The sequence below is a fragment of the Arachis hypogaea genome, chromosome 1, assembly GCF_003086295.3.
Source record: "Arachis hypogaea cultivar Tifrunner chromosome 1, arahy.Tifrunner.gnm2.J5K5, whole genome shotgun sequence".
Taxonomy (NCBI): domain Eukaryota; kingdom Viridiplantae; phylum Streptophyta; class Magnoliopsida; order Fabales; family Fabaceae; genus Arachis; species Arachis hypogaea.
The window spans coordinates 19573012-19583995 of NC_092036.1; the positions used below are offsets into that span (position 1 = coordinate 19573012).

The window sequence follows — 10984 nt, forward strand, 5'->3', positions numbered from 1 at the left end:
TTACTTCCTCTTCGATTATGTTGCTTGCTTTTCTCTTAACCTTCTTTTCCCTTTTCTCAACATTCTTTATTACACGGCTCAACACGATGTTGATCTGCAAACAAAATTTGTGTACATCAAACTGATTTGTGTTTTTGGTGTTTTATAACTATCAATTGGCTATCAATAATGTTTTTAATAGTGTGAAATTATATCTAATGGTGGAAGATCATTTACTTTTGTTTTGATGGTTAAGTGCTGGCTAGAAAATACAAAAGTTGCTGGTCCCTTAGACTTTTTCTTTTAAAAATTTGTACCACTCAAGACAATGAATCAATAAGATTAAACCATGCCTATCAACTGTACTATAAAATTAAAAAAATTGTTTCATACAATATAAAATATGTTGTATTGTCACATAAATTCAAACAAGTTATTTGAAAAGGAGAAATAATTTTAGCTCAATTTCTTTTTTTTTTTTGTGATCACAAATAATTTTTTACTATATATTTTTTGAAATTGATTTTTTTTTAATTTTCTTAATTGATATTTTCAAGTGTGATTTTATACTAATCAACATCTTTTTTTATTTTTTCTCTTGGCTTGACTTAAAAATACCTAATAAAAAAATCACACTTTATAACAACAAATTTTAAAATTAAAGAAAATTAGAGAAAAAAAAGAATAAGTAGATATAGAGTTTGTTTGGAAAGCTTCAAAAATAATTTTTTTAAATTTTTAATTTATAAAAAATAATAATATTAATATATGATGTAATTTCTAAAACTAAAATTATAAATTTTTAAAAAATTATTTAAGAACTTATAAAAAAATAAAAAAATAATTTTTTTCATAATAAAAAATTTTATATCACATTTTTATTAAACTAAATATTTTTAAAATTAAAAATTAAAAACAAAATAATTTATTTATAAATTATTTTTAATATAACAACTTATTATTTAAATTATTTTTTCAAAAGAATATAATTAAATTATTTATCCAAATTAAATCAAAATATCTTTTTAATTTTTAAAGATTTTAATGTGTAAATAAAAGTCTATTTTTGAAATAATTACTGTTCTTGGTAAATGGAAATGCATGAATCATTATTATACCATGTCATTAAATCAATAGATAAATGCAGCATGAATCCTCTGAATTTTTCTTTGTCAAATGCGTAGAAAAGGGAAAAAAAAAAGATTAATCAAAATAAAGAAAAATACCTATTTTCATGCAACTCAAATTAATTAGTACCACACCCTCGTCAAAGGGAAAAACGCGTTTTCCTATGAAAAAATAGTAAAATAATAAAATAATATTTTAAATATAACTTAAAAAAAATACTTATTACAAACTAAAACTCAAAGAAAAACTTTTTATTATTTATCAATCTTTTAATTTTAAAAAAAATGATTAATTTTTCTAAAATATTAATATTCTAATAATTTAAACTGTTAATTTTAAATATAAAAAATATATATAATATATATTAATAAAAATCAACCGTTAAAATTATCCGAAAACCAACATTCAAGGTGCTTTTATCTAGAAAATGAAGTTGGGACTCAAGAGAATCCAATCTTCATCTTATTCTTCATACCCTACAACACTTAAAAAAGACTTAAAACAGAGAAAAAATGATGTGAAAAGATTACACAATTTACAACAAAACCAACTGAGATAAAAAAAATTTGGAGAATTTATTTCATTTCCAATACAATCTCTTACCTAGCAAGAACCTACCTTTAGATGAAGTGCATGATATTCATGAAGAACCCAATTGGTTTTGACACTGTGGACGCTTATAGAAAACTAGTGTTCTTTTTGTACCTATCACATTGTCTATCCCTGTTCTTTTGACGATCCGCTCTTTTCCGGTGATCTTCCAATAACCGGCGTTAGTTTTTCTGTTACACCGCTTGTTTTTTATGTGTTTCAATTCATTGAAGAAAAACCATTCTTGATCATCCCATTTCACCTTCGATTGTTCTATAATATAATTTAACCAAATATGAACTACAACTCTCAAAATAAAAAACAACAATCTAAGACTACTAATATACTAAAAATAAAAACTTTATAAACATCAAAGTTAAAAAGTTTTTATAAAATAATAGTAATAAGGTAGAACCTGGCAAATCCCAAGGATCAAAGTTATAAAGATCAATTTGGGAAACAGTGTTCTTGATCTGTGCATCATTTCTCAAATGCTTGTTATTGAGATAGTGAACTAAAAGTTCTTCTGTTGGACGAAACCTATATCCAACAGGTAGAATTGTAGTTTCTGTCATTATTAAAATCTAAGCTTAATGGTATAGAAGCAAAAACAAGAACTAACTTGCAAAAAGGAAAAAGAAAATAAATAAGGTAGGGAAACAATGGATGAAAGAAAAAGAACAAGGAAAGGAGAACATTTTTTAACTATAAAAAAAAGGAAAGGAGAAGGAAAGAACTAACTTCCAATACAGAGATGTGAAGTGAAGTGAAAAAATCAAAATATTTGTACAACTCGACTCTTTTCTTTCTCCCTCTCTTCCTTTCTTATTAAGGCAAATTCTGTAGTGTTTTAATAATGTAAAAAATATTAATATTTTAAAATTAGGTTCATTAATTTAAATATGAAAAACATTTTGGTGTATTGGGTGAAAATGGAGTAACTGTGTGTATTATAAATAGATGGACATGTCAGATGAAGGGGTAACACGCAGGGGGCGTGGTGCCTTCAACACGTGGGGGGCGTGGAGGCTAGGTGGCATGTTGTGGTTAAGCCACCTAAGCAGCACGCAGGGGGTGTGCTGACGTGGCAGAATTTGGTTGGTCAGGAGATGCAGCACGTGGGAGCGTGATGAGTCAGCACGTGGGGGGCGTGCTGACGTGGCAGAATTTGGTTGGCCAGGAGGTGCAGCACGTGGGGGCGTGATGAGTTAGCACGTGGGGGGCGTGTTGATGTGGCGAGAAGTGATTAGTCCAAGTATGTAACACGTGGGGGGCGTGATGACTCAGCACGCAGGGACGTTCTGACACATGTCAAAGCGTGATTGGTTGAGGCAGACAGCACGTGGGGGGCGTGTTAAGTGCACTGCTCTATATAAGGTAGAGCTCGAAAGTGTTTTCCATATTGAGTGAGATTTGAGTGTGTTGTGAGAATTCTTTGAGGTTGTTGTTGGTGTAATGGAGGGCACCACAAATTTGGTGGTGTATCGCAACGGTGAGATAATACGTAATACTCATGAAGGAGTGAGATTTGTGTCCCAGAATCCGTTTTCGTTTGTGGTTCCATGCATGATGATGTTAATGGAGCTGCAGAACGGAGTCTGTCAAAGCATGAAAAATGATACATTAATGAGAGTGAGCAGAATTCTATACCGGAATCCGGTTGTGATTTTTGGTGGTCTAATACAGTTTGATGCCATGCCGATCACTAATGAAGCGAGTATGCAGAAGATATTCCAAATTTACCGGCAGACTCAGATGCGACACCCACAGATTGAGGTGTACGTTGATTTTGAAACTGTAGAGGCAGTGGCAGTTCAGAATGATATAGATAAACATGATGATAGAGCTGCAGTGTACCAAGGAATGAATAGTGACAGCGAAGATGACTTCGAAGCCACTTATGAGGCCGGCGACGAAGATGAGGATGGTAATATGGGAGTTGAGGCAGCAGCAGAGAATGTAGTGGTGGGTCCGTCGAGCAGTCAACCGATGGACGTTCCACCTTTTATGCGTGAGTTGGATCTCGAGGCCATGCATGCCCCCGAGTTTTCAAAATATACAAACATAGGTATGTGGTGACTAAATAATAATTTTTTGTTAGTTTATACGTTCGATTGAGTAATAAACGGTGTTGTCTTAACCGGACCGAACCGGCTGATTCGACCGAAAAATCGGTGAACCAAATATTAAACAGGTCCGGTCCGTTAATTAAACCGAATAAGAAAACAAACCAGTATGAATCGGTGAAACCGGAAATGAACCAATAAAAACCGGTCAAACTCGGTAAGCCGGTCTAACCGAACCGCTGAAAATTAAAATAGTTAAATATTCTTAAAATGTTAGTAAAGATATGTATTTTAAATTTTAACTATAAATTTTTTTACTATTTTTTAATTTTGTTGACATAGGCGTTGCTGATGCTGAGGACGGGGAGTTCCGGATTGGAATGGAATACAGTTCTAGAAAGTCGGTCGTCGCAGCAATTAGAAGTTTCACTATTGCTAAAGGAGTTGACTATGAGGTGTATGAGTCTGAGCCACAGACGTTCTATGCAAAATGCAAGATGTACGGGCGTGAATGTGACTGGCTTATCCTAGCTAGCTTGATACGAAAAAAAGGTTTTTGGGAGTTACGAAGATACAACGGTATGCACACGTGCACGATCGGAACGATTTCACAAGATCATTCCAAGTTGGACTCATATACAGTTGCTGATGCTATAAGGCCATTGGTCGAGACGGACCCGTCCATCAAGGTGAAATCTATAATTGCGGAAGTCCAGTCAAGGTTCAACTATACCATTAGTTACCGAAAGGCTTGGTTGGCAAAACAGAAGTCCATAGCCAATATTTTCGGTGGTTGGGAGGATTCTTACCAAGCCTTGCCATGGTGGCTCTCGGTCATGGTGCAGAAGATGCCTGGTTCAGTTGTCTAAATAGAAACACGACCACTGTACAACGGGAATGAGGAGGCGCAAGGTGTAAAAATACTTCATCATGTATTTTGGAGTTTCAATCCATGCATTAGGGCATTCAGGCATTGCAAGCCCCTGGTTCAGGTTGACGGCACACGCCTATACGGAAAATACAAAGGTACACTTCTAGTCGCTATTGCACAAGATGAAAACCAGAACATTGTGCGTATCGCCTTTGCCATGGTGGAAGGGAAGACAGCTGATGCGTGTCACTTCTTTCTCAGGAATCTGCGAATGTATGTTGTTAGAAAAGATGGCATGGGTATGATCTCAGACCGACATGAGTCAATACGGGCAGCAGTAAATCGTTCCGGTGGCGACTGGCAACCTCCAAGAGCATGGTGGATGTTTTGTATAAGACATATTGGCAGTAACTTCTTAAGGGCATTCAAAGTCCCTCACTTGCAAAAGCTTGTTGTCAACATAGGGTATTCAAGAATGGTGGAGGAGTACAATATCAACTATAAGAGGTTGGAAGAGCGAGGCGAGGCATATGCCAGGTGGTGCGATGCCATTGGACTCAGACATTAGGTATTAGCATTCGACGAGGGACATCGATGGGCCATATGACAACGAACCTTGTCGAGTGCATTAACTCAGTGTTGAAGGGTGCCCGTAATCTACCTGTGTTGGCGTTGGTCCGAGCAACATATTATAAGTTAAATGAACTTTTTACATGGAAGAGTGCCAAGACTCATGAACGCAAGCGTGCTGGATATACGTACTCCGCATTTGCGCAACAGCGGATAGAAGCAAGTATGCAACAGGCTGGGAATATAGTTGTGCACCGCTTTGATAGACGAAATGAGGTGTTTGAGGTGCGCGAAATGACTACTGGAAAGGTGCTAGTTGTTGATCTTGCGCGACGGACGTGTGACTGTGGGCACTTTCAGGTTGAACGAATACCATGTCGCCATGTTATTGCTTGCTGTGCTAACCAGCATCTCAATTGGCAGTTGTATGTGCATGATGTGTACAAGATGACAGAGGTTCCTAAAGTATATAGGTTTGAGTTCACACCATTAGGTGATCCCGATACATGGCCTGCTTATAAGGGACCCACATTGGTCGCTAATCCCGGGCAGAGGCGAACGTCTAAAGGCAGGCCCAAACTGACCCGATACTTGAATGAAATGGACTCACGTGATATGCGTGGTCCTCGGATATGCCGTCTCTGTGGTGCTCAGGGTCATAGTCAGAGTAAGTGTCCTCAGCGTGCTAGACCGAGTGGTGCTGATTCGTAGTTTAATATTGTCATGTTTGTATTTTTTAATTTTTATTTTGTTAGTCGATGCTTTTGAAATTAGACGTGTTTGTATTTTTCAATTGAATTCTATCCATTGATATTAAAATGGTCGCTTAACATTGTCATTAACTGATTAAATAAGTTAACAAAACAAACATTAAACACGATTTACATATGTTAACAAAACAAACATTAACTGATTACATAAGTTAATAAAACAAACATTAAACACGATTTACATAAGTTAACAAACCAAACATTAAACACGATTTACATTAAGTTAACAACCAAAGCTCACTTCTTTCCAACACCAGTGCAGTCCCTAATGCATAATGCCCGTCTCTAACAGCGATGGAGTATACCTATCAGGTGGATTTCGCTCCGTCCGTACGTCATATGGGTGACCTCGAACTGAGTCATCCACCCCCGGAGCTCCCGAACCGCCTACCTCTGTACGAGCGGCTGACCCACCTACCTCTGTCGGATCGGCCGACCCGCCTGCCTCTGTCGGATCGGCCGACCCGCCTGCCTCAGCTGGAGCGGATGGACCGGGGTTGAACGTGTCAACAACTGCGTATGCCCACTGACGCTGGATAAAACCACTATCACATGACGCACTCTCTGACGAGTGGTCGGAAGTACGACCCCGCAAACCATGTCCCATATCTACTAATGCCCTACGTGGATCAACCGGCACTGACGGTGAAGGGATACCACTAAAATCTGACCAGCCACCCAAACCAGCGTCAGTCCAATGCTGTAGTAGCTGATCTCCGGGTCCGTCGTTGAAAAAGTCAAACCAATCATGATCGGAAGGAATGGTAAGTATGGGATCATGATGCTGAGAGTCCTGGCTATGCTAGGACTGCTGAGAGTGGTGGCTGTACTGAGACTGCTGAGAGTGGTGGATGCCCTGAGTGTGATGGCTACCATGACTGTAGGCCGGTGGCTATGGTATATAATAAAGAAACGGCTCAAACACTGCATGCTGAGGTGGCTGAGGGGGAGGTGGCTGTGGGGCAGGTGGATGTGAATGATGAGGAACGTACCCCGTCAATCTCAACAGATGTCCATAGGAGCGCATGTACCAATCCCGGTACTCAGCCTTCGGTAAAAAATCCCAAGTCGGAAGGGGGTGCAGGTCTCGCAGTCGGCTGTGTCGCCTGTTGGCCCACTCCATTATCCATGGCCCATGCAAAACTGTCCAGTCATGAAGCTGCACTCCGCGTAGAACGATGCAATGCTGGTCAACTGGAATATCCCTTGGTACCCCTGGAGGAGGTTGTACATATCCAAACTGACGCATCACTCGGTCCGCAGGGTGCCTGGTGCACGAAATTGCAATCACACATTTGCAATCCGCACAACTAACCAGCAAGTGCACTGGGTCGTCCAAGTAATACCTTACGTGAGTAAGGATCGATCTCACAGAGATTGTTGGTATGAAGCAAGCTATGGTTATCTTATTAATCTTAGTCAGGATGCCAAAAAGGTTCTTTGAATTTAATTGTAAAAAGTGAAAGTGTTTGGAATAAGTAATTATTACTCAATAATGGAGAATATGTTGGAGTTTTGGAGATGCTTTGTCCTCTTTATTTCAGCTTTTCTCTTGTACTCCTCTTCACACACGCAAGGCTCCTTCCATGGAAAGCTGTATGTAGGGTGTCACTGTTGTCAATGGCTACTTCCCATCCTCTTAGTGAAAATGGTCCAAATGCTCTGTCACAGCACGGCTAATCATCTGTTGGTTCTCGATCATGTCGGAATAGAATCCATTGATTCTTTTGTGTCTGTCACTACGCCCAACAATCGCGAGTTCGAAGCTCGTCACAGCCATTCAATCCTTGAATCCTACTTGGAATACCACAGACAAGGTTTAGACTTTCCGGATTCTCATGAATGCCGCCATCAATTCTAGCTTATACCACGAAGATTCTGATTAAGGAATCTAAGAGATACTCATTCAATCTAATGTAGAACAGATGGTTGTCAAGCCTCATGGATTGAGGAAGGTGATGAGTGTCACGGATCATCACCTTCTTCATGGTGAAGCGCGAATGAACATCTTAGATAGGAACAAGCGTGTTTGAATGGAAAACAGAGATAATTGCATTAATTCATCGAGACGTTGCAGAGCTCCTCACCCCCAATAATGGAGTTTAGAGACTCATGTCATCAAAGAGTATCAAATTCAGATCTAAAAAATGTCATGAGATACAAAATAAGTCTCTAAAAGTTGTTTAAATATTAAACTAGTAACCTAGGTTTACAGAAAATGAGTAAACTAAGATGGATAGTGCATAAATCCACTTATGGGGCCCACTTGGTGTGTGCTGGGGCTGAGACTTAAGCTTCTCATGTACCTGGGCTGTTTCTGGAGTTGAACGCCAGGTTGTAACCTATTTCTGGCGTTGAACTCCAACTTGTAACCTGTTTCTGGCGCTGAACGCCAGACTGCAACATAGAACTGGCGTTGAACGCCAGTTTACGTCATCTATTTTCGCGCAAAGTATGGACTATTATATATTTCTGGAAATCCCTGGATGTCTACTTTCCAACCCAATTAAGAGCACGCAAATTGGACTTCTGTAGTTCCAAAAAATCCATTCCAAGTGCAGAGAGGTCAGAATCCAACAACATCAGCAGTCCTTTTTCAGCTTGAATCAGATTTTTGCTCAGCTCCCTCAATTTCAGCCAGAAAATACCTGAAATCACAGAAAAACACACAAACTCATAGTAAAGTCCAGAAATATGATTTTTGCTTAAAAACTAATAAAAATATACTAAAAACTAACTAAAATATACTAAAATCTACATGAAATTACTCCCAAAAAGCGTATAAAATATCCGCTCATCACAACACCAAACTTAAATTGTTGCTTGTCATCAAGCAACTAGATAAATAAAATAGGATAAAAAGAAATCAAGAAGCAATAATATCTCAGAGTTTTAAGTGAAGCTCAGATTCTAATTAGATGAGCGAGGCTAGTAGCTTTTTGCTTCTGAACAGTTTTGGCATCTCACTTTATCTTTTGAATTTCAGAATGATTAGCATCCATAGAGACTCAGAATTTAGATAGTATTATTGATTCTCCTAAGTTAGTATGTTGATTCTTGAACACATCTATTTTATGAGTCTTGGCCATGGCCCTAAGCACTTTATTTTCCAGTATTACCACCGAATACATAAATGCCACAGACACATAATTGGGTGAACCTTTTCAGATTGTGACTTAGCTTTGCTAAAGTCCCCAATTAGAGGTGTCCAGAGTTCTTAAGCACACTCTTTCTACTTTGGATCACGACTTTAACCACTCAGTCTCAAGCTTTTCACTTGGACCTGCGTACCACAAGCACATGGTTAGGGACAGCTTGATTTAGCTGCTTAGGCCTGGATTTATTTCCTTAGGCCCTCCTATCCATTAATGCTCAAAGCCTTGGATCCTTTTTACCCTTGCCTTTTAGTTTTAAGGGCTATTGGCTTTTTCTTTTTCTTTATCCAATGATTCCTTGTAATTTTTTTTCACTACTTTTTCTTGCTTCAAGAATTAATTTCATGATTTTTCAGATCAGCAATAATATTTCTCTTTGTTCATCATTCTTTCAGGAGCCAACAATTTTAAAATTCATAAAATTCAAGATAAAAAATATGCACTGTTCAAGCATTCATTCAGAAGATAAAAAGTATTGCCACCACATATAATTAATTAGAATTTTCCTTATTAAATACTCGAAAAATATAAATTGCCTCTTTATTCTAAAAATCTACTATTTTATTCATGTTTGATGATAATGAGAAAAATAAATTATAACTTAATTGACAATAAAATCAAAATAGATATACTAATTACCACTACTTATATATAACTTCTAAGGTAGATTCTTATAATAACAGCTATCACAGAGTTAAAGCTAAAATTAGAACTCAACAACCTTTATTTTGGGAAGTGGATGTTCCTCTAGTCTGTGGGGTGCTTGGTCCTTCAAGAGATAATTTTTGACGCTTCAGTTCCTTTAAGTCTCGCCCTTGCTCTTCTTGTTCCCTAAGCAATTTGCAAAGCATGCTATTTTGATTATTCTGTTCTTCTTTTATTTGGTCCATAGCTTCTTGCAACTTGGTAAAGATGCTTCAAGATGCTCCCAGTATTCAAATTGAGAGATTTCTAGGAGGAATTCCTGTGCTCTCCTTTTGATGGGGTCATCCTGCACTTGTTGTTTTTTCCATTGATATTTTGGTGATTGGCTGCTCAACTGAGATATATTCAGTTATTCCCATCTTTACTCCAGCATATTTACATAGCATAGAGATTAGGCTTGGATAAGCCAATTTGGCGTCTTTGGATTTCTTGTTTGCTATTATGTAAAGTTCACATGAAATTAACTGATGAACTTCTACTTCTTTTCCCAACATAATGCAGTGAATCATCACTGCTCTTTTAACAGTGACTTCAGAACGGTTGCTAGTGGGCAATATAGAATGCCCAATGAAGTCCAGCCAGCCTCTGGCTACTGGTTTGAGATATTCTCTCTTGAGTTGATTTGGGACGCCCGTGGTACTGGTGGTACACCTGGCTCCAGGGATGCATATATCCTCTAGGATCTTGTCCAGGCCCTTGTTTGTTCTCATCATTCTCCTATTAAAGGAGTCTGGGTCATCTTTTAGCCGAGGCAGCTTAAAGATTTCCCTGATTTTGTCAAGGTGAATGTGAATAATCTTTCCTCTGACCAATGTTCGATAGTCATAGAGGGCAGTTTCAGATATTCTCTGCCTGTCTGTTTGCCACAGATTAGCGTAGAACTCCTGAACCATATTCCTTCCCACTTTTGTTTCAGGATTAGCTAGGATTTTCCAGTTCCTGTTTCGAATTTGCTCTTGGATCTCCGAATATTCATCTTCTTTCAGATCGAATTTGACTTCCGGGATCACTGGTCTTAGACCCATTATTTTGTAGTAATGGTCTGAATGTTCTTTGGTTAAGAACTTCCCTTGATTCCAAAGTGGTTTTGGAATACTCTCTTTCTTGCCTCTTGGAGTGGGTTGTTTTCCTTTAGGAGCAATGATCTTA

The 10984-nt window shown here is 38.0% G+C and overlaps 1 protein-coding gene across 1 annotated transcript; it reads left to right on the forward strand.

Annotated features, from left to right (window-relative positions):
- Positions 1 to 5229: 5229 nt before the first annotated feature.
- Positions 5230 to 5916, forward strand: LOC114927639 (uncharacterized). The gene has a single exon (XM_029298023.1). The coding sequence runs from the start codon at positions 5230 to 5232 to the stop codon at positions 5914 to 5916; it is 687 nt and encodes a 228-aa protein (XP_029153856.1).
- Positions 5917 to 10984: the final 5068 nt, after the last annotated feature.